The 27,065-nt window shown below is 40.6% G+C and overlaps 1 protein-coding gene across 1 annotated transcript in view; it reads left to right on the top strand.

The window, feature by feature from the left end:
- EDA2R (ectodysplasin A2 receptor) overlaps window positions 1-19,284 on the top strand; it is a 35,243-nt gene extending 15,959 nt beyond the window's left edge. Inside the window, 4 exon segments of the mRNA XM_028135652.2 lie at window positions 10,223-10,401; window positions 10,946-11,031; window positions 13,218-13,379; window positions 18,902-19,284. Of these exon segments, the coding sequence (XP_027991453.2) occupies window positions 10,223-10,401; window positions 10,946-11,031; window positions 13,218-13,379; window positions 18,902-19,284 (810 nt within the window).
- Window positions 19,285-27,065: the final 7,781 nt, after the last annotated feature.

Genomic DNA, 27,065 nt, shown 5'->3' with positions numbered 1-27,065 from the left:
CATAATATTAGAAATAAACTACAATAAAACATTGCAAAAACAAAACAAAACACTTGGAAGCTGAATAGAATGCTACTAAACAATGATTGGGTTATCAATGACATCAAAGAATAAATTAAAAACATCCTGGAGACTAATGACAATAATAACACAACATTGAAAATCCTATGGGACACAATGAAAGCAGTCCTGAGAGGGCAATTTATAGCTCTTCAGGCCTACCTCAAAAAAACAAGAAAAAATGGTAATAAATCACCTAACTCAACAACTCAAAGAATTAGAAAGAGAGCAACAAGAAAAGCCCACACTGAGCATAAGAAAAGAAATAATAAAAATCAGAGCAGAAATAAATGACACAGAGACCAAAAAAACAATACACAAGATCAACAAAACCAAGAGCTGGTTCTTTGAAAGGATAAACAAGATTGATGAACCTCTAGCCAGGCTCACCAAGAAGGAAAGAGAGAGGACCCAAATAAACAAAATCAGAAATGAAAGAGGAGAAATAACAACAGACCCGACCAAAATACAAGAGATTGTTAAAAAATACTATGAAAAACTCTATTCTAACAAATTAGACAACACGGAAGAAATGGACACATTCCTAGAAAATTACAACCTTCCAAAACTTATTCAGGTAGATTCTAAAAATCTCAATAGGTTGATAACTATGGAAGAAATTGAAGCAGTCATCAAAAAGCTTCCAGCAAACAAAAGCCCGGGCCAGATGGCTTCACAAGGGACTTTTACCAAACATTCAAGGAAGAACTAAAACCTATCCTCCTCAGACTATTCCAAAAAGTTCAAGAGGAAGGAACACTTCCAAGCTCCTTCTATGAAGCCAGCATCATCCCAATACCAAAACCAGATAAAGACAACACAATGAAAGAGAATTAAAGGCCAATATCCCTCATGAACATAGATACCAAAATCCTCAACAAAATTCTAGCAAATCGGATCCAGCAGTACATCAGAAAAAATGATACACCATTACCAATCATAATTTATCCCAGGGATGCAAGGATGGTACAATATTCACAAATCAATAAACGTGATACATCACATAAACAAATTGAGAGATAAAAACCATATAGTCATATCAATTGATGCAGAAAAAGCATTTGACAAAATCCAACACCCTTTCTTGATAAAAACTCTCAGCAAGGTGGGAATAGAAGGATCATACCTCAACATAATAAAAGCTATATATGATAAACCCACAGCTAACATCATACTCAATGGGCAAAAACTAAAACCATTTCCCCTAAGAACAGGAACAAGACAGGGATGCCCACTCTTACCACGCCTGTTCAACATAGTGCTGGAAGTACTAGCCATTGCGATCAGACAAGAAGAAGAAATAAAAGGCATCTAAATCAGAAAAGAAGAAGTAAAACTCTCCTTATTCACAGATGACATGGTACTATATATAGAAAACCCTAAAGACTCCATCAAAAAATTATGAGAATTAATAAATGAATTCGGCACTGTAGCAGGATACAAAATTAACACCAAGAAATCTATGGCATTTCTATACACCCATAGTGAACTTAGAGAAAGAGAGACTAAAAAAGCAATCCCATTTACCATCACACCAAAAAAATTAAGATACCTAGGAATAAACTTAACTAAGGAGGTAAAAGACCTATCCGTGGAAAACTATGCAACACTGAAGAAAGAGATAGAGAAAGACATAAACATATGGAAGAACATACCATGTTCATGGATTGGTAGAATCAACATAATCAAAATGTCCATACTACCCAAAGGAATCTATAAATTCAATGCACTTCCCATTAAAATACCAACGGCATATTTCAAAGAGCTGGAACAAACTCTCCAAAAATTCATCTGGAATAAAAAAAAAGACCCCAAATAGCTGCAGCAATCCTGAGAAAGAAGAATAAAGTAGGTGTGATCTCAATATCAGATTTTAAGCTGTATTACGAAGTCACTGTTCTTAAAAAAGCCTGGTACTGGCACAAGAACAGACACATAGATCAATGGAATAGAATAGAGAACCCAGAAATTTACTCACACCACTATGCCAAATTGATATTAGTCAAAGGAGGCATGAACATACAATGGAGTCAAGACAGTCTTTTCAACAAATGGTGTTGGGAAAATTGGACAGATACATGCAAAAAAATGAAACTAGATCACTAACTTTCACCATACACAAAAATAAACTCAAAATGGATAAAGGACTTAAACATAAGACAGGAAACCATAAAAATACTAGAGGAATCTACAGGCAGCAAAATCTCAGACATATGTCAAAAGGACTTCTTCACTGATACTGCTCCTAGGCCAATGGAAAATAAAGAGAAAATAAACAAATGGGACTATACCAAAATAAAAAGCTTTTGCACAGCAAAGGAAACCATCAATACAACAACAAGAAAGCCCACTACATGGGAGAACATATTTGCCAATGATATCAACGATAAGCGTTTAATCTCCAACATTTACAGAGAACTCATACAACTTAACAAAAAGAAGATAAACAACCCAATCAAAAAATTGGCAACTGATCTTAATAGACACTTTTCGCAAGAAGACAGAAGGAAGGCCAAGAGACATATGAAAACCTGCGCAAAGTCACTAATCATCAGAGAGATGCAAATAAAAACAACAATGTGGTACCATCTCACACGTGTCAGAATGGCTATCATGAAAAAATCAACAAACAACAAGTGTTGGCGAGGATGTGGAGAAAAAGGAAGTCTTTTGCACTGCTGGTAGGAATGCAGACTGGTACAGCCACTGTGGAGAACAGTATGGAGTTTCCTCAAAAAATGAAAAATGGAACTCCCATTTGACCAAGTGATCCCACTTCTAGGAATATATCCCAAGAAACTAGAAACACTAACAAGAAAGGATATATGTACCCCTATGTTCATAGCAGCACAATTCACCATAGCTAAGATTTGGAAACAGCCCAAATGCCCATCAGCAGATGAGTGGATTATAAAACTGTGGTATATCTACACAATGGGATACTATGCTGCGGTAAAAAGAAGGAGCTCCTACCATTTGCAACAACATGGATGGAGATGGAGAGCATTATGCTAAGTGAAATAAGCCAGGCAGAGAAAGATAAATATCACATGATCTCACTCATTTGTGGAGTATAATGAACGGCATAGACTGATGAACAAGAACTGATCCGGAGACTGACAAACATCGATCAGAACCTTAAACCTCAGGGAAGGAGGCGGGTGGAGGGAGAAAAGGGGAGAGATCACCCAAGGGACTTGTGTACATTCCAAAACTCTAATCAATGGACACAGACAACAGGGGGGTGGGGCACGAATTGGAGATGGGGGGGAATGGGGTATAAGGACACATAAAAAAATAATAATAATAAAAATAAAAAAAATTTTAAAATAAAAATAAAAAAGAAATTGTGAGGTAACCAGAACCCCAAGGATGCCTGAGAACATCTTTCTTGCCATGCTAGCAGTCATCATCTGTATGGTAAGATTACCTGGGGCAAATGGGGAAGTATTTTGGACTTATGTTCCTGACTCTTCATGGGTAAGAGCCCTTACGAAGGCTGATCCCCCTCCTAATCTAGTCACCAATAATACCAAACACCTTAGTCATCCAGGAGGACCATGGATGGGGCAAGGAAGTATAATTACACAGGGGTCTCCACCAAGCTTCCCTTTTGTATGACACCAAATCAAACCATTGCTCCTTTGTATGTAAAATTAAAGAGAGGTTTTTGGCTTGTGTGGATACCAAAGAAAGGGATTACCACTACTTGCTCCTGGGAGAGGTGTAGAAAATGTAGCTAAGGCCTTGTCTATACAAAAAGAAACTGGCAGCCAGTTTGAAATGGAATTGCCATGGTCTAGAGCAAAGAATATCCTTACATGATATTATTCTACAATGTCATTATAATTTTTCCCAGATTTGTATTACCCCCATTACCTATAATAGTACCTCACACCCTTGGGGATCAATAAAAAAATCATCTTTTTGGTGCTTGGAGACAAAGGTAACACATCTCTAGATATTTTAGAATTACAACAGCATAATATACAATTATCCCAAACAAACTTACAAACTAATTTTTTGAATATCTGGCAGCAATTTAAAAAGGACATGAAAGGGTTTAATCCTTTCCACTATGTAGAGGGCCCCCCGGGAAGGCACCTGAGCATTCTACATTGGACCCTCTTGCCCTTTTGGCCAAGAGGGACCCTCTTTTCACAATCCAATTGTCCACAGCTGTTGCCTGAGCTTCTGTTCATGCCAAGGTTGAAGCCTCATGATGGCTGGTACCATGGATCTGTCTCTCACCCAGTGGGGTGAGCTGGGCCTCCTTGGAGAAGAAACCTGGGTTCCACAAGATATGTGATCAGTGCTGGTACTCTGCCAGCAGGCGAGGGGATCCCAAGGCAGGTGCTGGGCATAGAGGCCATGGGGGCATAGGCGACCAAGGAGCCAGAACTAAACCTCACATCACCCTGCTTGGCCCCGGAGGATGGCTGGTTAACCAGAGATGGGTAAGATTCCTCAGGGAAGGAATAACCTAAGACAGGCACAGTCGCAAAGGGGCCATCAGGAGAGAATTTGCGGATCAACAGAGGTGGGACACAGACCTTCACCTCCCCCCAAGTTTGCAGGGGCCTGAAACCTCACCCCTGCTGAGGGAGGTCTCCTGCCCCCATAGCTGCTTAGCTTCCCATGCCCATCTCAAATTGGGACCCAGGTAACAGAGACTTGGCTGACAGCAGATGCCCTCTCACTGCAACAAGATTTGATGGAGATGTCTTGCACCCATGATGCAGGGAACTGGGGTCTTTGATATCTAAATCCAACCTAGCACCAGGAATGCTCAGGGCCTACTCAAGAAGGCAAATAATACTATCCACTAATATTTACAGGGTAAAATAAGATGGTTGTTAGAGTATTAAATTTGATAGTATAATGGTAGTCAAGTTTTCAGACTAATTTAAATTGGCCAATCAAAAGAAGCGAATATTCTAGAAAAATCAATTGTACTGGACAAAAAAGCTGTTCCTAAAGTGTTAACTAAAATTTTTATTGGTAGTGCATCTCATTGTAAAATTGCATAACATATAATGAATCTTAAAGTAGTCACATTTTAGTGCAAAAAAGTAAAATTTAAATGCTATCAAGATTACAGCATAAAATTCCCAAAAGCCTCCTAATATTTAAACCAAAAAAGGGGGGATAGTAGAAGAATATAATGTAAGGAAAAATATCCTGTAAGTAAATTACATATACAAAATTTGTACTTTAGAAAATTAACTTTCATTTGTAAGGCTAACAGCAAGACACCCAGGTAAAACATACATGGTGTCAAAACAAGCCAAAGGTAAATCGTTTAGGCAAAAAATGAAATAGGATCGCAAGTCAAATTTATAGAAAAGATTCCTTTATTAACTTTTGGTCAAGAATATGTTTGTTTATTTTCAGAAAACAATTCCGAGACCATGTGGATTCCTGCAACAGAGAGGAATTGACAGGAGTACTCCAGCCATGAAGACAGAAGAGAAACAGTCCAGAGATGGAAGATGCTGACAATGCCTTGCCATATTAGCAGTCAGCAGATGTGCATCACTGCAGATTGCACAGGACCAAACCAGAGAGGGTCGGACCTGCATTACCACTATTTGTCCACCATCCAGAACTGAAATAGCATTGTTGTTATGGACACATAAAGAACTGTTGGACATAGAAATTGGGACTCAAAAGAACTGTTGGCCCAGAAAGAAACTCACTATAGACTGATTCATTTGCCTCTCAGCATAACCATTATTGCTTGTCTCATTTTCGGTTCCTGTAAGTGTATTCCTAGTATCACATGAGCTCACTCATCTAGGGGAAAAGATGAACAACATAGACTGAAGAACAAGAAGAGCATTGATCAGACTGTCAGACCTCAGAGGGAAGGTAGGGTAGGGTGGGGATAAGGGAGCTAGATCAACCAAAGGACTTGTGTGCTTGCATATGAGTCTAACCAGTGATCACAGACAACAGGGGGCTGTGGGCATGCGTGTGGAGGGGTTTCGGATGGGAATCGGGGTGGGGATTGAGGACAAATATGTGATACCTTACTCAATAAAGTAATTAAAATAAAATAAATCTATGGCATTTCTATCCACTAATAGTGAACTTAGGAAGAGAGACTAGACTAAAAATGCAATCCCATTTACCATCACACCAAAAAAATTAAGATACCTAGGAATAAACTTACCTAAGGAGGTAAAAGACCTATACGTGGAAAACTACAGGACACTGAAAAAAGAGATAGAGGGAGACATAAACATATGGAAGAACATATCATGTTCATGGATTGATAAAATCAACATCATTAAAATGTCCATACTACCCAAAGCAATCTATAGATTCAATGCATTCCCCATTATAATACCAATGGCATATTTCACAGACCTAGAAAGAGCTCTGCAAAAATTCATCTGGAATAAAAAAAGACCCTGAATAGCCACAGCAATCCTGAGAAAGAAGAACAAAGTAGGTGTGATCCCAATACCAGATATCAAGCTGTATTACAAAGCCACTGTTCTGAAAACAGCCTGGTCCTGGCACAAGAACAGACATATAGACCAATGGAATAAAACAGAGAACCAAGATATCGACCCAAACCACTATGCTCAATTAATATTTGACAAAGGAAGCTTGAACATACAATGGAATCAAGACAGTCTCTTCAATAAATGGTGTTGGAAAAATTGGACAGATACATGCAAAAAAAAATGAAACTAGAACACCACCTTAAACCATACACAAAAATAAACTCAAAATGGATAAAGGACTTAAACATAAGACAAGAAACCATAAAAATACTAGAGGAATTCACAGGCAGAGAAATCTTAGACATATGCTGAAGCAATTTCTTCACCGATAACACTCCTAGGGCAATGGAAACTAAAGAGAAAATAAACCAATAGAACTACATCAAAATGAAAAGCTTTTGCACAGCAATAGAAACCGTCAACAAAACAATGAGAAAGACCACTAAATGGGAGAACATATTTGCCAATGTTATCACTGATAAGGGTTTAATCTCCAACATTTACAGGGAATTCATACAACTTAACAAAAGGAAGATAAACGATCCACTAAAAAAATAGGCAACGGACCTAAATAGATAGTTTTCGAAAGAAGACAGAAGGAAGGCCAAGAGAAATATGAAAATATGCTCAAAGTCACTAATTATCCAATAGATGCAAATTAAAACGACAATGCAGTACCATCTCACACCTGTCAGAATGGCAATCATCAACCAATCAATAAACAACAAGTACTGTTGAGGATGTGAAGAAAAAGGAACCCTCGTGCACTGCTGGTGGGAATGCAGACTGGTGCAGCCACTGTGGAGAACAGTATGGAGTTTCCTCAAAAAATTAAAAATGGAACTCTCATTCGACCCAGTGATCTCACTTCTAGGAATATATCGCAAGAAGCTAGAAACACCAATTACCGTACTTTCCGGCGTATAAGACGACTGGGCATATAAGATTTTCCTGGGTTAAAAAGTCATTTTATACGCCGGAAAATACAGTATATTGGATTATATTGATGGGATTAGATATAATGGATTAGATATATTGGACTACCATATTTTCTGGCATATAAGACAACTTTTTAACCCAGGAAAATCTTTTATGCCCAGTCGTCTTATACGCCGGAAAATACGGACGAAAGGATATATGCACCCCTATGCTCATAGCAGCACAATTTACCATAGCTAACATTTGGAAACAGCCCAAGTGCCCATCAGCAGATGAGTGGATTAAAAAACTGTGGTACATCTACACAATAGAATCCTACGCTGCAGTAAAAAAGCAGGAGTTCTTACCATTCGCAACAGCATGGATGGAACTGGAGAGTATTATGCTAAGTGAAATTAGCCAGTCAGAGAAAGATAAATATCACTTGATCTCACTGATTTATGGAATATAATGAACAACATAAACTGATGAACAAAAACATATCTAGAGACAGAAACATCGATCAGACCATCAAACCTCAGATGGCTGGTAGGGGATGGTGGGAGTAAGGAGGAGAGATCAACCAAAGAGCTTGTATGCATGCATATAAGCCTAACTAATGGACACAGACAATAGGGGGGTGAGGGCATGAGTCGGGGTGATGGGGAGGATAATGGGGGATAAGGACATTTATGTAATATCTTATTTAAGAAATTTTAAAAATGAGTTAAAAAATTAAACAACATCAACAACCTAAACACACACACACACACACACACACACACACACACACACCTCCCTGTTTTTGGAGATTGGCTCTGTGCTGAAGCACTCTTTCAACACTTAGCCAAACTTGCACTTACCCCTTACCCTATGGTTCAGCCCTGTGTGTAAACTTTGGGTATTCTCTGGTCTTTTCATGTGTCTTGCCCTAGGCATGCGTGTGCCTTTCTAAATCACCCCATATAGTATATGGGAACTTTCTTAGTTTCCTAAAGAATATTCCCTAGTTTTAGCTCCTATGGTTAGACAGTTTATTGTGTGTGTTAACCCATTATTTGTGGTTTGTTAGTTTGCTTTGTGACATTTTTTTAAACAAATGCCCACCCCTTTTTCAGTCTGCATTCTGAATTGAGTGACACAGAGGTGATCACCATGTCTCAGTCCTTCAGGTGGCCCCTGGACACATTACAGCAAACATACACAATATATTTTGTGAATAAGCTTTGCTGAACTCACTTGGAAACTAGGAATAAATATTTCACACTAAGAACATAGGCTGATGTCACGTAAAGACTGCCTCCACTTTAGGAATGGTAATGTTCTGGAGAGAGAGCTGTGGAAAGGGAAAGTAAAAATAGCACAAAAATTTCCTATCATTTACAAGTTGCCTTTTTCTCCATTCAGCATTTATTTCATTATATAAACCTTTGACTGTTTCCAAAAGTTATGACAATATTGATTCTGACAGTTTCTGCTTGCTGCTTTTCTATGTTTCTATGAAGGAATGAAATCTTGAACTGCTGCCTCTTCCATTGTCCTGGCATCCTCTGTCATTTTTAATATATAGATTTCACCATCTCCCTGTGTATCCCTATGTACCAGAAAATCAAATTATGAAGAAAATGAAGGATATTTTAAGTATAAAGCATTTGGGGAGCAGGCTTGGGAAAGGCACATGTCATTTTAATCCATGGGCTAAAAACTAGGCACATGGCTCACCTAACTGCAGTGGTGAACAACACAGTTTCTGCCAGAACTACCAATGGTTCATATCCATTGATAATTAGAATTGTGTCTTTGAGAAAGAGCTATGACATATCAGGCTGGAACATTTTTCCTAGGTTAAAATGTCATAGCTAAAAGAATATTTATAGGCCATCTATTTGAATTTCATACGACTCCCCCAAAATTGAGAGGGGTCAGCCAGAGTCACACTGAGTCAATACCAGATCTCAGCCAAGAGCCAGCTGAATTATTCATCTCTCCTCTATACCATTGGCATTCAGAGATTTTTGACCATTGCCAAGAGTAATAATAAATTTTTTATCACAAGCCAACACATACTTATATAGATTTTATCTGTAAAATTTTACAAAGCAATACTGAGGTAGATAGTGAATACAGCTATTTGTCCAATCTCTCTAGTTCCTTACTTTCTAGAACATTGTAGAATTTCACTTTCTTTTACTTTCATAGTTATTAATAATCAGGTGATATGTGTGGTCAAGGATATGAGAGCAACATGACATGGGACAGAACCAGTGCATAGATCACTATGTTCTCTTTTCCCTGATGCTCCAATCATGGCGGCACAAAGATGAAGCCTCTGTCACCCTGGGTGACCCAATGAGAATAATGTAAAGCAGAGCCCCCATGAAACTTCTGGTAGGCAAATAGTGTGAATGAGAAATAAAATTTTGTGGGATTGTTTTTAAGACACTGAGATTTGGAGTTTACTTTTTGCCATAACATGATATAGCCTATGCTGACTGATATAAGTACCTAGCTTTAGTGTATGCTATGCACTGTAGTATTTTATATCATTATTTTATTTTGCCTTGTTTAAAATTTTTAGTGCTGCTTGAAACCTAGTAAACTGATTTCATGACTTGGTAATGGGTTTCAACTTGCAGTTTGTAAACTCTGTACAATGTCCACTTATCCCATAGCTGATCCTCTATCCAAGTTCCTGTATGGCAATGTTAGTGACTCCCATTTCTCTGCAGGATTGTGGTTATGGAGAGGGTGGAGATGTATACTGCACAGCCTTCCCTCCATGCAGATACAAAAGTAGCTGGGGCCATCATAGATGTCAGAGTTGCATCACCTGTGCTGTCATCAATTGTGTTCAGAAGGCCAATTGCACAGCTACCTCTAATGCTGTCTGTGGGGACTGTCTTCCAAGGTGAGCCTGCTGTATGAAGTGAAGCTGTTCTGGGCCTTCTCCAGCCCTTGGAGGTCTCTCAGAGCCTAAATAAAGTAATCTAACTGTCCATATCTTGATGAGTTTAAGCACCCACTAAAGCAAAGCAGTGTCTTGCAAGATCCCACTATAAAGGGCCTATCACATGGTCAGCCACAGATGAGTATTTAACAACTTTATTATTATGCTGGCATGTTTAGCTCAGGCCCAACATTCAAGGTAAATCTCATTGTAGACATAAAAGAGATTAGGAAGCAATTGGTGTGAAAGCAGTGCTCTCCTCTCTTGTGATATTAATTCCCTTTTCGGCTATAGGGTATGGTGAATTGGGGGGGGGGGGAATGTGGAGTATCTGGGACTCTGAGTCTGAATAAGACATAGAGACAGATAATTCATGAGGGGTGATGGTGCGTGCTGGCTTCCAGGAGGGCAAGACTCCTAAAAGCTGCCTATGGTCTCAGGAAGGACAAATCCAAGGGCATTGATTATTTGATCACCTTGCAGCTCTTTCTTGCTCTGACCACAGGTTCTACCAAAAGACACGCATTGGAGGCCTGCAGGACTGAGAGTGCATCCCGTGCACAAAGCAGACCCCCACCTCTGATGTTCAATGTTTGTATCCAGTTCTCTTCTCTTTTTCCTTCCCCAACCCATTGGGTGGCAGTAAGACAGGGTAGTAAAGACTTCTACTAACCCCTCATACTTCTTCCTATAGGGTAGGTTGGCAAGGGAATCAGATTTGAATCCTGGTTTTCCAATGTATTATCTGTGTAACCCTCTGCAAATCATTGAAATTTGTTGACCCTCATCTGAAAAAAAAATATGTTAGGACAATTATTATTTTTCATATTTTATTGGATGGCTATCTAGATCTAATAAAATAATGGATTTAGAAAGTAGCTTATAAATTATAATATGTGTATACTTGTGAATGATGATGATGATGATGATTATATGAGGTTTATAATAGTCCCTAGTGCTTAGGACTAGTAAAGGCTAAATGAAGTACTAGGATCTAGTCTATGCTTATATCACCATCAATATATCTGTCTATCTGTCTATAATTTTCATCTATCTATCATCTGTATATCTACTCATGTATTCTTTTTAAAATATTGATGACTTTTTAAATAATAATATAGTTCAAATATGTAGAAATATTTAAAATGCAGAAAATATAAAATGCTCATTTATACAACATCCATAAATCTTGACATTTTGCATATTTACTTCAGATATTTTTAAAAGAATGAAGACTCCACATGTTTAATGGAATTCCCTTTTTCATCCTTTCTGAGTTCTAATATCTACCAACCTCCCAGAGGAAACCACTATCATGAAATTGTATGTATCTTGCTGGTAGGCTATGCTACAGTAACAAACTCCACAATCTGAGTAACTTCATACAATAAAAGTTTGTTTTTCACTATGCAAAGGCCTTCCTCTATCTTGTGACTATATCATCCACATCATGTGACTTCCAGGTTAATGGGACATGAAAAGAGATTGAGAGGCATACTTTCTTTTAACTACTTCAGTCTGCAAGTGACACACATCCATTGGCCAGAAGTACTCTGATGGCCTTAGTATAAGAGTAAGTGGGAAATGCAGGGAAGCATGTAAATAATTGGTGAGCACTATGACTCTCCAATTTCTCTACCCATGATTTAATACTTATATTCTTTTGTAACATCTATAATAATAAAAGCATGATATGCAAATCAACCAAACAGCCGTACAGCAGAACGACTGTCTGGATGACCATGCACTGGTGCCAGGCCAGCCAAGGCGGGTGTGATGAGATTGGTTGGGGCCTCACAATCACCCCGCAGAGGGAGGCTCCACTCACCTGGTCAGGGCTCCATGATTGATCTCTCTGCAGAGGGAGGCCCAGGCTACTCGGCCTATGGTGCTGCGGTGGGTGGGCAGGGCCTCCTTCTTTGGAGCGTTTGATTGCAGGGCTCCAGGACTGTGAGAGGGCTCAGGCCAGGCTGAGGGACTCCCCCCACTGAGTGCCCAAATTTTGTGCATCAGGCCTCTAGTATATACATATTTATCTATCAACAATATATGCTGTTATTTATATTTTATAATGTTTTATATAAATGACATCAAGCTACACACTTTCTTTTTCTGATTTGTTTTCTCCTCTTGATTATTTATATGAATCCATACAGGTATGTTATTTTAAATGCTATATAATAATATTATATCATAGGATTATATCAAAATTTATTTATCCTGTGCCCATGGATGAACACTTTAATTTGTTTCCATTTTCCTAGGTTATATAACTAGAGGTGACATAGAAAGACCATAGGACATGTACATCTTCAAATATTTGTACTAATTTATACCATATTAGCAGTATATGCTAATATCTCTGCTTTGTTCTTTACATTTTTTCCTGATCCACAAAGGAGTAAAACCAGCTTATCAGCCCTAAAAGGGAAAGACCTTAGGGAGAGATGGATGGCCTGAGGAAGTCCAGGCCCAGTGTCAGGGTGACTGTTGACTGCCTACACTGACTGACTTCCCCCAATTTCTTTTTTTTTTTATAATATATATATTTTATTGATTTTTTACAGAGAGGAAGGGAGAGGGATAGAGAGTTAGAAACATCGATGAGAGAGAAACGTCGATCAGCTGCCTCCTGTACACCCCCTACCGGGGATGTGCCTACAACCAAGGTACATGCCCTTGACCGGAATCGAACCTGGGACCCTTCAGTCCGCAGACTGATGCTCTATCCACTGAGCCAAACCGGTTTCGGCATCCCCCAATTTCTTATCTCACAGGTGCCTTCCAGTTGAGCTTAGTGAAGGCAGATGTACCCACAGTGCCCCCTCAGGAGGCCACACTTGTACTGGTGATCAGTCTGCTCATGGTGTTTACCCTGGCATTTCTAAGGCTCTTCTTCCTCTACTGCAAGCAGTTCTTCAACAGACATTGCCAGGATGGTAAGTGTAGCTGCTTCAAGTATTACATTAATCAAGGCTATGATCACCAGAAAAGATGAATTTTCTGGGACTGGGAGCTAATAGACCTTCCATACAGTGCTGGAAAACCCCAGAGGTAGACTATCGGGAGCTGACAATAGAAAGCATTGGACTTCAGAGATGACTGAGACCAACCCTGAGCATTCACAGGACCTGCTTCATTAAGATACAGAGGTTCATAAAGGAACAAAACATCATGGGAAAACCATTAAAATAAATTTTGCAGACCTAAGTTCTAAATCTACGTCTGAATCACTGTTTAACTATAGATAAGTCATCTAACTTCTTTGAGCCTCTTTCTCCCTAATCTTTAAAATGACAGAATTAGATTACTTGGTTTTTTAAGTCATTTTAAAATTTTTCATTTCTACTAATAAGAATATGTCAGGAATGAAGGGAAGCTGACTGAATTTGAGATATGACTGTAATAAGAGTGGGTGAAGTCTCAGGTAACTGTTATTAGTATAGTTATAACCCAAATGTTGATAGCTGAGAGCCCTGAGTACAGAGGAGTTGGCAAATCTATGCATTCTTTCCCCAGACAATGATATCCAAAAAGATCTGGCAGCCCATAGGAGATAGCCATGTAAAATTCTAAATGGAAGGTCATATTTAAATCAGTGGTAACATTGTGATCTCTTTACATTACAACTTCAACCATTATCCAAGAATGGAGGAAAAAATGTCTAGATCACTGAGGGCAAAGATGGGGGGTGTAGGATGATGGCAGGCCAGGACCAAGAAGGGTATTAAAACTCCAGTCAAGGGTACTGAAGCTCAGTACAGTTTAAGCATCATCAAGGGAACTGAAAGCTATGGAGAGATACTAAAACAGGAACACAGGCTACTGAATGTTCTTAATGCATCTGCAAAGTGCTGTTGATTTAGTAAGGTTTACAGGATATTGGGGTGCTTAAGACTCCTCTGTAGTTGACTGGATACAGGGCCCAAAGCAATACAACTTTTACTTCTCTATATTTGTATGAGAAGATCCCTCTTATATAGACCTACCTTAGTCAGTTTGACTCTAGAGCCTGTCATATGATCTTTAAAAAGTCTAACATATGTGTTTGGCTATACCCCTGGCTTAAATTGAGATTAATCTAGCATTTCATGGGCTTCAGGGACACAAGGGGAACACTGTTGTTGATTTATAACCCTTATTAAACTCTATTTCTCTCTCCTCTACTCATTGGAAATTGTGGTTCAGGGTAGACCATCCTATATTTGACCTTGGAGGTTAGTTTCTCAAATAGGAACTGTTGCTCAGTCCTTGGGCCTGGGCATAAAACATAGACAATGAAGTCTGTGGGCCACAGAGCCCAGAAAGATGAGGCACCATCTGAGAGCTGTCTGTCTCCCTTTTCTTGGTTCTGAGAGAAGAAATAGGTAACTTTTCTATGCTTTTTCTCTGTCATCAACATAATGTAGTACCCTTCTGTGAAGAACTGAGGGCAGGCAGCTCCCTTAGGGTCTCCACATGGAAAAGAGTGTTAGACAATATTTCCATTGGGATGGGTGCTTATCAGGAGTCAAAAGCATACTGTGGCTGTATAGGTGAGATTAAAATGTGAATTAGATCCAATATAAGGTGCAATAGAGAGTAGTAGTGACTGTGGCAAACTGAAGAATTCATCTCCTGTGTAAAGTGGAATTTACTACTCAGATTCAGTTATTTGTTACCATGTGAGGATACTCAATGTTTCAAGATCTCCTGGAGTTTTCAAAAGAGCAAAATATCTGGATTTTTTAAATGAAACAGTTTTGAGAGAGAACCAAGATGGCAACATAGGTAAACACCTCTACTTGCTGCCTCCCATAACCACATCAAAATTACAACTAAAATACATAACAACTATCATCCAGAACCACAGGAAAGCTGGATGAGTGGAAGAACTACAACTAGAGAGGTTAAGAAGAAGGCGCATTGAGACTGGTAGGAGATGAGGAGGCACAGAACAGGCTGGCACCTGGGTGTGCTGCTTTTTTAATCAGGAGGGAGATACAAGCTCCCACCTGCTCTGAGCTCCAGTGCCGGGCCAGACTCGAGGGGACCCAGACACATACTGGGAGAAACTGGACAGTCTGGCATCAGGGCAGGAACACAGGGGCGGCTTTCTTCCAGACGGAGGTGCTCACCATGGTCATGGACATTGTTCCTGTGCTGGGACCTCCCCGGTGCAGGGCTGACTGGCAGCCATTGCTGTTTGCTCCACCCTGGAGATTCCCTAAGATCCCGCCTTACTCAATTTACAACCCTACCCAAGCTGTGCACAGCGGCTTTTGCATATGAATGGTCTGTCTTTTCTCAGCCTAAAACCTGTCAAACAAGCTGTAGCTGGGTCAGGGAGCCCCAAAGCTAGCAAAAGAAGGCCCAGCACCAGCCTGCTTTATTTCACAGATGGGCCTCATCTAAGCAATTCCAAACCTGATACAAAGAGGAGGAATCTGAAGATCTCTCTGTAGCTCCTGCTGGGTAGCCCCAGGTAGTGGCTGACTTTGCACCTCCTTGGAGATCCAAGAGCCAGTGTACCCAGTGGTCAGTGCAAGACCATATCAGATTACAACTCTTCACATCCATAAATGACACACTCAAGGGGCAGACTCAGTGAGCACCAAAGCCCCACTGAAGCAAGTCTGGTCCCATAAGGGTGTCTACTGCACAGCAGCTCTTCCATTGTAGACACAGCTGGTCCTCACAGCCAAGTGGCCTGGAGGTCAATTCCTCCCAGTGATACCAACAGGAATCAAGGCTCAACTACAACAAGACTGTGCACACAGCCCACAAATGGGTGCACCAAGAGTGTCCACCTCAGGTAATTGGGGAGGCTGAGCCACTGGGCCCTACAGAAAACCTACTACACAAGGCCACTCTATCAACTCAAGAAGACTTGCCAGCTACACAATACATGGAAACAAACACAGGGAAGCAGCCAAAATACAGAGACAAAGAGAAATGTCACAAATGAAAGAAATGGAAGAAAGCAAACTACTAGATATAGATTTCAAAACCACACTTATAAGGTTACTCCAGAATATTCTAGAAACCTCCTAGGAACTTAGTGAGACCTTCAAGGATCTAGGGAGAATGCCAAAAAATAAAAAATAAAGGAAAAGGGCCAGTCAGAAATTAAGCATACACTGACTGAAATAAAGAATAATATACAGAGATTCAATAGTAGACTATAGGATCCCAAGAATCAAGTCAAAGATTTGAAATACAAGAAAGCAAAAAACACCCAACTGGAAGAGCAAAAAGAAAAAAGAATCCAAACATATGAAGATAGTGTAAGGAGCCTCTGGGACAACTTCAAGCGTACCAACATCAGAATTATGGGGGTGCCAGAAGAAGAGAGAGAGCAAGATACTGAAAACCTATTTAAAGAAATAACAAAAACCTTCCCCTACCTGGTGAAAGAAATAGACTTACAAGTCCAGGAAGCACAGAGAACCCCAAACAAAAGGAATCCAAAGAGGACCACACCAAGACACATCATAATTAAAATGCCAAGAGCAAAAGACAAAGAGAGAATATTAAAAGCAGAAAGAGAAAAGCAGTTAGTTACTTACAAGGGAGTACCCATATGATTGTCAGCTGATTTCTCAACAGAAACTATGCAGTCCAGAAGGGAGTGGCAAGAAATATTCAAAGTGATGAATAGCAAGAACCTACAACCAAGATTACCCAGCAAAACTATCATTTAGAATTGAATATCAGATAAAGAGCTTCACAGACATGAAAAAAGCTAAAGGAGTTCATCACAACCAAAGCAATATTAAATTAAATGCTGAAGGGTATTTTTTAAGAAGAGGAAGAAGAAGAAAAAGGTAAAGATAAAAAAATACGAACAACAAAGTGACAACAAATACATATCTATCAACAAGTGAATCTAAAAATCAAATGAATAAAAAATCTGATGAACAGAATAAACTGGTGAATGTAATAGAATCAGGGGCATAGAAATGTAGTGGACTGACAATTCTGAGGAGGAAGGGGTTATGGGGGAGGTGTGGGAAGAAATTGGACAAATATCTTATATACATGTATGCAGTAGCTATGGACGTGGACAGTGGGGTGGCGAGGACCTGGGGTGGGGTGGTAATCGGGTGGAGGGGAGCTGTGGGGGGTGGGGAGGAAGGGTCATCTGTAATAATCTGAACAATAAAGATTAACAAATTAAAAAATAAATAAAATTTAAAAATAATAATAAAATGAAATAGTTTTAAGCTCTGACAATGAGTTCTAATAAAAAGTAAAATAACAACCACAATGTGAAGGTCAAGAAAATACACATAGGCTCACAGTTTGTAATCTGATGTCAAATCACACTTAGGCATGAAGGATATATTACTTTTCCATCACTGACATAACAAATTACCGCAAATTTGATGGCTTAAAAATGACACCCATTTATTATCTCTCTATTTCCATAGATCAGAAGTTTTGCAGACTCAGTTGAATATCAACTTAGAGTTTCACAAGGCTGAAATAAAGGTGTAGGGAGGCCTATGTTCCTTTCTGGAAGCTCCAGAGGAGACTGCATTTCCTTGATCATTCAGGGAGATGGAAGAATTCAGTTCCTTGCATTTATAAGGCTGAGGTCCCATTTATATGTTGACTGTCAGCTGAGAGTCATTTCCAGTTTCTAGAGGTCACCCACATTCTCTGGCTTATGACCCTGTTCCATCTTCAAAATTAGCAATGATGAGTTGAGTTCTTTTGATGACTCATCTTTCTGATATTCTCTCTGATTCTTCTGGCCCCCTCTTCTACTGTTAAGGACACATGTGATTACTTTTGGCCCACTTGGGTAATCCAGGGCAATGTCCCTATTTTAAGGCCAATGTTCTTAATACTATCTTAAGTGCCTTTGCCATATAACATACATACAGACATAACACCAGAGGGTGAAAATCATGGGGTTGGGTGTCAAAACCCTGCTTCCCACAAAGGTTTACTCTTTCTCTGGATAAATGAGTCTTTTATCAAATATATATTTTTTTTATTCTTGACAGTATTGCAGACATCCCTCTTCCCCCTTTTTCCCCATCCACCAAGCCCCTACCCCTCTAGCCCTTCACCACACTATTGTCTGTGTCCATGGGCAATGCATATAAGTATATGAATTATTTAGTTTATCTCTTCCATGCCTCCATGCCTCTGGACCTATTTTGTTGGTCCTTTTATTTTGTTCATTAGATTCCACAAATAAGTGAGATCCTATGATATTTGTCTTTTTCTGACTGACTTATTTCACTTAGCATTATAATATCCCCTGCTTCACTACCAAGTAACCTCAATATGATACCCCAATTTAAGTGTGTTTCTCAAATGTCATCTCAGACTGGTGTTAGGTGGTCTGGTCCCCAGGAAGAAGAAGGAGAGTGCTAGCTCCCAGACCCTTTTTATCTTGTATTCATGACCAGGTGCCTTCTGAAAGGAGCCCCTGCCTTTGGGTGACCCAGTGGCTTTCTGCTTCAAGTTACAGGAGGTTCACTGCAGTTTGAGGCTGACAAGTCAGCGAAGGAAGAATCTCTCTTCCCTATGCCACCTGGTCAAGAGGCCAATCCTGAGTCCCCACTGAGTGAAAGCATCTTTGAGACCCAGCCATTTAACCCCATCCTGGATGATGACCGCAGCTCAACTCGTGGCTTCCCCACCCAGGAATCTTTTACCATGGCCTCCTGCGCCTCAGAGAGACACTCTCACTGGGTCCACACTCCCATCAAATGCACAGAGTTGGACCTGCAAAAGTTTTCCATATCTGACTCCTATACTGGAACTGAGACCTTGCGGGGGGACACAGCTGAAAGCTCTGGAGAAAGGCTGAAACTCAATGTGCCTCTTGAAGTTCGCAGCCCTTAGCTCTACTGAGGTGAGGTGGAAAGATGGGGAAGAAAGACCAGAAGTTTGGGACCACCCCAGAAGAATTTTCCTCTTGAATACTGTTGTTCAGTAGGGCTAGCAGTAGAGAAACAGCGAACTAGGATCACTGGTGGATGTTAGAATAACAGTGATAATACTATTCATTTGAGCAAGTCAGATATCACATTTCTGGGCCTTCAAGGAACTGACTAGGTTGATGTGACACCTGTCTCTTTATTCTGGCCTATCGCAAGGATTATCAGGTCCCACTTTCTAATAGTTATTCGGTGATCTCCTTCATGTAAACAAGCACCAGGACACAGTAGAAAAATATACAGGCCCTGACATTTGAGAGCCCTATATTTCAAATCTACCTACATCCATTAATAGCTATGTGAACCTGTGTAAATCTCTTTACCTCTATGAGCTTCAGGTCCTTAATCTGTAAAATTTAGAAAGCACAAGTCACCTCATATCTTCTGCGAGTGTTGAATGAGAAATGCATGTGCAACTGCCTTTTATAGTATTTGATGCATTAGAGATGTTTAAATTATGTTAGTTTTTCTTTCCTTTCACCACTCCCAGCCACAATCTACACAGTCATTCATACTCACTAAACTCAAATTTAAAACATCCCTTTATTGTAAGCAGGTTGGGGGTTATTAGCCTTATTTTATAGAGGCAGGGACTGAGACACAGAAAGGGAACATGATTTGCTCAAAATCAGTCATAGAGCAAATCTGTTGCAGAACTAAGCTCAAGCCGGTTTGGGGGCTACAATACAGAGTTTTTCCAACTCTATCAGTGCAACTATTCCATAGACAATGTTGCTTTCTCAAAGCCTTAAGTAGCATGAGGCAGTGTGAGGCAAGAGGGTGGGTAGATTCCTACTTTTCAACTAACCAGCTACCTTTCACTACACATTTCCACATTTCTCTACCTAAGATATTGTCCAAGTCCTTCAATTACATGCTCCTCCCTACATCATACCTGAGAAAATGTGAACAATATGTGGATGAATGTCAAAACTACTATCAAAACAGCCAAGGTAGGGGAGGGTGGGGATAAGTGGGGGGGAGATCAACCAAAGGACTTGTATGATGCATATAAGCCTAACCAGTGAACACAGACAACAGGGGATGAGGGCATGAGTGGGGGTTTGGGAAGGTAATGGGGGGATGAAGACAAATATGTAATACCTCAATCAATAAAGAAATTAAAATGAAAAAAAGAATAAAAACAGTCAAGTCCAACCTACCCTTAAAGTACACCAATCCATGCATGAGTCCCTTTTATAATATTCCACCAAGTTTCTTTGTCATCCTTACTCACATATTTGTAGTGTCAGTAAGATTACCACTCACTGCTCAATGTGTATTGCAACTATGATTAGTGGATTTGAACTCAACAGGAAGAAAAACTTTCTGTCTCCTATAGTAACCACTACTGTGTCCTGGTTCTATTCCTTGGGCTGCACAGAACTCATTTGTTTCTCTGCCTTGTGATAGCCCTGAAAAAGTCTGGAGATAGCATCTTCTCTCTGGAAAGTACCACTTTGGGTTCCTCTGAAGTATGTGCAACTTAGAGCTGAACCCAGTTTCATAAGTAATGGTCTCACCAGTGTAGAATAAACTATCATCTCCCTAGCTAGATGATGTATTTCTGCTATTGAAGCCTAAATTATTGGCCTAAACCAGTGGTTCTCAACCTTTCTAATGCCGCGACCCTTTACAGTTCCTCATGTTGTGGTGACCCCCAACCATACAATTATTTCCGTTGCTACTTCATAACTTTAATTTTGCTACTGTTATGAATTGTAATGTAAATATCTGTGTTTTCCGATGGTCTTGTCGTGACCCACAGGTTGAGAACCGCTAGCAGGGTCGCCTAAGACCATCGGAAAACACAGATATTTACATTACGATTCATAACAGTAGCAAAATTACAGTTATGAAGTAACAATGAAAATAATTTTATGGTTGGGGGTCACCACAACATGAGGAACTGTATTAAAGGGTCGCGGCATTAGAAAGGTTGAGAACCACTGGCCTAAACCATGCTAGATAGTTTTTATTTGAGGAGGGAGTTTTCTAACTTGCTCTGCTCCTTCCTTAGGTCTCTTGAGCTCCTGGCAGCCTTGCCTAGTCATTCTTCCTGGGTTCTCCTGCCTTGTTTCTATACCACAACAGCAGGGCCTGGAATGTGGTGTCCTCTACAGATGGGGTATATCCTATCCCCTCCTACCAGAGAACTGATTCTTCACCATTTTCCCAAGACTGATCTATAGCATTTCTTGCTTAACTATTCTAGCTAGCCTGGAGAGCTGGATTCCATAGCCATGGCTCTACCAAACATGTTCCTAGCTCAACTTGATTATAGAGAAGAGGGAAGGTGTTGAGAATTAATGGTATAGAGTTTTACTGAGTGCATCTTTGATCAGGTGGACCTAAAGGAATGGTCTCTCAGTACTCTATTGATACATCTACCTAACACTTTAGGGACAAAAATCAAATTCTTCCCCTTTTAGATCCTCTGCACGGACCCTCTCCCTAACACACACACACACACACACACACACACACACACACACACACACACAGACACACACACGCACACACGCACCCGGGCACATCTACATGTATCTTGGGAGAGGTCTGGCATTTTGATTCCCCATTCATCTTCTAGATTTCTTTTACTGTGATCGCTCTGGAGTTATCCCATTTGCCAAGGTCTGCCATCCCATATATAAGTATCTACTCTTCTTTAGTGGGAATTTAACTAAGTATCTTTTTGATCTTTAAAATAGTTCCTTTTATTTTTACTTATCTTCAACTGTTGCCTCTTTTGTTCCTGGTTACTGGTCTTTTAAAGGTTAAGGTTGAGTTCTTTGATTCCCTGGGCCAAATTCAGAGCTCAGAGATTTAGTTTGGGGGGTTACAGTGAAGTTCCTGAGATCTAGGGGGCACTGAGAACTTAAGGCTCTCAATGAGGCCTGACCATAGGGTGCCCTGGCTAGTATGGTCAAGTGGTTGGAGTGTAAGCCTGCACACCAAATGGTCATAGGTTCAATTCCCAGTTAAGGGCATATACCTGGGTTGCAGGTTTGATCCTGGTCCCACTTGGGGTATGTGTGGGAGGCAACCAATGGATGTGTCTCTCTCACATAGATATTTCTCTCTCCCCCTCCCCCTCTCCCTTCTACTTTCTCTAGAAAACAATGTAAAATATCCTCAAGTGAGGACTTTAAAAAAAAAACATTAATGCTTTCTTGGTTTAGAGAAAAACAATTTTGAATCCCTCATCACCAGTTTTACATGCTTCTAAGAATAAAATAATGGAACTCTTTTCCCGTGACTTATTTCATAGAGAACCTCAGGGCTCAGATGTAGACACCATTGATTGTTTTTTTAAGTCTACTTTATGTCCATAATGGGATATTGGACTGATGCTCACTTCCTCACAATGGATCATAAGGAAAACGTGTTCAATTGAATGCAGCAACCATCTCCTTTGTTTGGGAGCAGCCTATATAGTTCAGAATGCTGGATGTGACTTAATTTGTAAAAAACATCACTAGAGAGAGGGGATTGTTATCCTGGGATGGGAAGACTGCAATTTACTACATGTATATGGATGCTGCACTTTACAGTTTGCAATGTACCTTCATAGCCATCACCTCATTGGATCTTTACACTGGCAATAAGGTGGGCAAGGCAAGGGTTACAATCCCCAGTTTACAGGTGAGAGATGAAAAATGACTGGCCTTACCTACTTAGTGATGTAGGGGTAAATAGCAAAGCTAGGGGGATCTCCGATATCTTGAAATCTTCATTTTCTGGAAGACAGTGTTTTGGAGTAGGAGTATTTTGGTTTTCTGGCATATCTGTTCCAGAAAACAACTCTCTTTGGAAAGAAAGATGGTAGAGACAAATAAGGTTGCTATGCCTAAATGTGAATAAGGTAATGTCTTTTCCCATCATACCAAGCCTATCCTTGCCCTTTCCCACCAGCTCTCCCACCCACCTTGCAGTCAACCTGGATGTATATTCTCTGCAAGATCTGAACCCAGTGGGAAACTAAGAGATTTTCTGTTCATTGCTGACTCACAAGAGTTCAAAAGAAGGGCTGCAAGGTTAGATAAGACTCTTTCTACTTGTCTATCTCTCTTATTTGCCCCTGGGGTGTGAAAAGACGAGATAAAGGCTGGAGCCAGTAGGAGCATTCATCCTACTTGACTCCTACCCCCCTACATTCCTCAATTCAATTTAAGAGTCTCCGATCTTGGTTTGGGGAAGACTCAAGACTTTAACTTTATTTGGAAGTATGTATGGAGCAATTATCCAATCTCTAAAAGTCTCTCCCAGCTGTTATTTAAGCAAATCTGTCAATTATAATACTTCAGTGCTTTACAGTCTATAAAAGTTTATTCATACATTTTGCCTATTTTAAAGAACAGGAAACTGAGGTCCAGATATGAATAGTAACTTACGCAAAGCAGTTCATATTTGGGAGAAACAGCCTGCCCCACATACCCACCCATAGAGCAAAGTATGGATCCCATAGCTGATAGTAGAGGCTAGGAAGGGAGAGTAGATCACACACTGCTCTTGGTATGCCATAGGGATAGGCAGGGGTGTTGGAGGGCACTGGTTATTTTTCTTTATTGCCTAAATAACTCTCATAAGATCACTGAGGAGCACACAAAAATAGGAAAGGGACTTAGGATATTGATTAGACAGTTAATCCCTACTACCAGGAAAAACAGCTGACCCATAGTCAAGTGTTGATGAGGAAGTCTTCCATTGAAAGATAGCACATCATGTCACCTGCGGGATGGAAAGGACTTTGTTTTCTTTGTTTTTTGCTTTTTCTCTCCCTGTATTTCTTACCTTGTATGACATATAAGGTTTCCTCTGCCTTCTTTCAGGTCCCTAGGCACACTGTACTCCCTCGGTCAGCTAGAAGGTCTTATGTATGTTTAAAGAGCAATGGTCCTGCATTGCAGCATAGGGCAGGGCAATTAACTTTCCTGTGGATCTCCTGGACCTCAACCGTTTGAGGTGCTATAACTCTACCTCCAGCAGGAAATAGGGCTGGATTTGCTCTCTTGGAACCTTATAGAATAATTCTGAGCCAAGGTGAACTTCCCACCAGGGCATGATTTCTGCAAACTACCTTTCAGCGATCCCCCAAAGATATCCCCTAATCCATTTAGGGGCAGTGAGTGGGGTGAAGAAAGGAGCTCCACTTCTTATTTCTATTGACATGTTAATTGGATCCCAGCTCTCCCACCACCACTTTCCATTTGATTATTTCTGAAGTGTTTTGGCTTTAGCTCCTACCTATACATCCCAATACCAGGGAAAAACAAGCTCTATGGAGGCTGTATTCTTTTTATTATTTGGTTGATTTTCTGAAGCCTATATAGCTATTTCCTGCCCCACAAGTTAACCATTGGTTACTTAAGTGCATGGGCCATCACAAGGTCCTAGCCCTGGAAAAGGAATGCTCTCTAAGCAAGACCTCTGCTTTCATGATCATATTAAATTAATCTTTGGGGACAGTTTCTCTATAAATGCTGATTAAGGAACCTTGGGGCAACCCATTGATCAGGGTACTAAAAACACCCTGAGAGAAAGTTGAAATGCCCCATTGTACTTTGCTGGGGATTAGAAACAACTGAATTGCAAGTCTCCATCAAGCAGCCTGGTCTCATGTATGTATTAGCAAATATGTGTCAACCAAGGGTTTAGGCCTTGGCCTTTACATTTTCTGTTCCTTTCTTTCTGGGACAGTTTACTCTTATCTCACTGGTTTTAATTAGTCATGTATACACCTTCTGATAGGGTAAAAACTAGTATTCAAATAGAAGATGATTCAGCTTGAGCAGGCCTTAGGTGTTCAAATATCACAATGTTCCTGGCAGTGGTTCAAGCCCAAGTCTAATACTGCTGCTCTATGGGAAAAAATGGTGATTGTAACACAGTAATAATAACAATAGTATAGTGATAAAATGACACAGTCAGCCTTCCCTCTTCACTGCCTGCTCTAGACTTTATAATTTAAAAGCTCTTTTATACACATAGTATCATTTCATACACACAAGCCCTGAAATCAGGGGTTACTATATCCCTTTTAAAGCTCATAGGCCAGAGATCAGTCGGGTTCAGGTGTCCTGATTCCTGGCACAGGGCTTTCTCCATTGCTGAAGACCTCCCCTAACAACTATGTTAAGATGGTAGAGTTATCATAGTGGAACTGGGGACTTGTGGGGTGCAAGCTCTTCAGCCACAGACTTGGCCATCCTTGGTGAGAAAAATTGGGAAAACAGGCATGTACAGGCAGGCAAATAGGACATGCTTTATTCCATACAAAAGCAGCCATAGCAGGCTGGTCTGTGACAGCTTATATACATGCTCAAACAAGCTCAAACAAAGAAGGCACTTTGCCAAACAATAACTACAGAAAGGTGCATCTGCACAGTGTAAGACTTGTGGCGACCTTGCACCAGCATAAAGTATCTAACCTTGAGTGCCCATAATTAGCTCATGCTTAGAGCAGCCTTGAATCATCTGGTGTATACTTAGACAAGGCCCCACACTTTACCCCTTACACTGGATGGTTTCTATGGTTACTATGGGGCTGCTAGCCCATATGCTAGCACCTTGGGCACAGAGCCCACAACAGCAATACAAACTACAGCATGATATAAGCAGTACTCCGGCTCCAATAGCAACACTCACAAATGCCCAGTGCCAAGCTTGGAGGGGGTCATGGGACAGGGCTTGTATAGCCTATATTTCCTTGTCTATCTCTTCCAGGGCACTGGTTACATTCTCTTGATTGTTAGGTATATATGTACAGCATTCTACATGTAGGACAGCACAAGTGCCCCTACCCCCGCCCCCCTGCCCCGTGCAACAGTTAACAAACCTAGTGCCATTCTATTCTGTAGTACCACCTTTCACATCTGCATAGTTTCATCCATCATTAAAGTAAGGGCTTGCCAGGTCTGATTCAAAGTTTTAGCTGTATGCTCGGCTAAAACTATCACTTCTAATTCTACCCCAATTGTTTCTCCTGCAGGGAAGAACACAGCTAAGGGGTAAAACCACCAGTGAATCTGTTTAACATGATGCCACTGGTGGTAAACTGAGCCCCAGTTATGGGGAATCTTTCCTAAAGTCTTAAGAATTCACCCAGGGATGTAGGGCCTTCCCCAGGTATATCAACCCAACCAATTCGCTGGAAGGTAGGGCCAGCCATACCTTCCACACACCCATAAGTATCCTGGTATCATCATATCTACAGGTTTTGTGCCAGTATAATTCTTTCCATTCCAGGGCTTCTGGACCTCAACATTAGTAGTTACATTATGGCATAAGTCTGGAGGCAGCCAGCCAACAGTGTGATCCTTACTGTGTTGCTGCTGCTCCACAAACCTGTCTGCAGGCTCTCTTAATTCTACTTGCTCTCCTAACAGCCACCTCCCAGCCACTCCACACTGCATAACCAATAAAAGGGCGAGTATTGCCATGGTCCTGCCAGATCAGAGTCTCTGTAGCTTGGTGCACTGGGTCCCAGGAGGCGTTGCCGAAGTCCTGGTCAGCTAGCCATGTCCAATTGGCAGCACTGGCAGGGTGGATACACCATGGGAATCCTCCGGCTGCTCCTGGGGGAATTTCTGTGCACACCCAACAATGGGAGACATTGTGTACTCGAGCATAGGTGTGTGCCCACGACACTATGCTGTTAGCCAAGCTCACCCTAGTCAAAGAGAC

The sequence above is a fragment of the Eptesicus fuscus genome, chromosome 1, assembly GCF_027574615.1.
Source record: "Eptesicus fuscus isolate TK198812 chromosome 1, DD_ASM_mEF_20220401, whole genome shotgun sequence".
Taxonomy (NCBI): Eukaryota; Metazoa; Chordata; class Mammalia; order Chiroptera; family Vespertilionidae; genus Eptesicus; species Eptesicus fuscus.
Note: the sequence above shows the minus strand (reverse complement) of the source record. Positions and strands in the feature narration are given on the sequence as shown.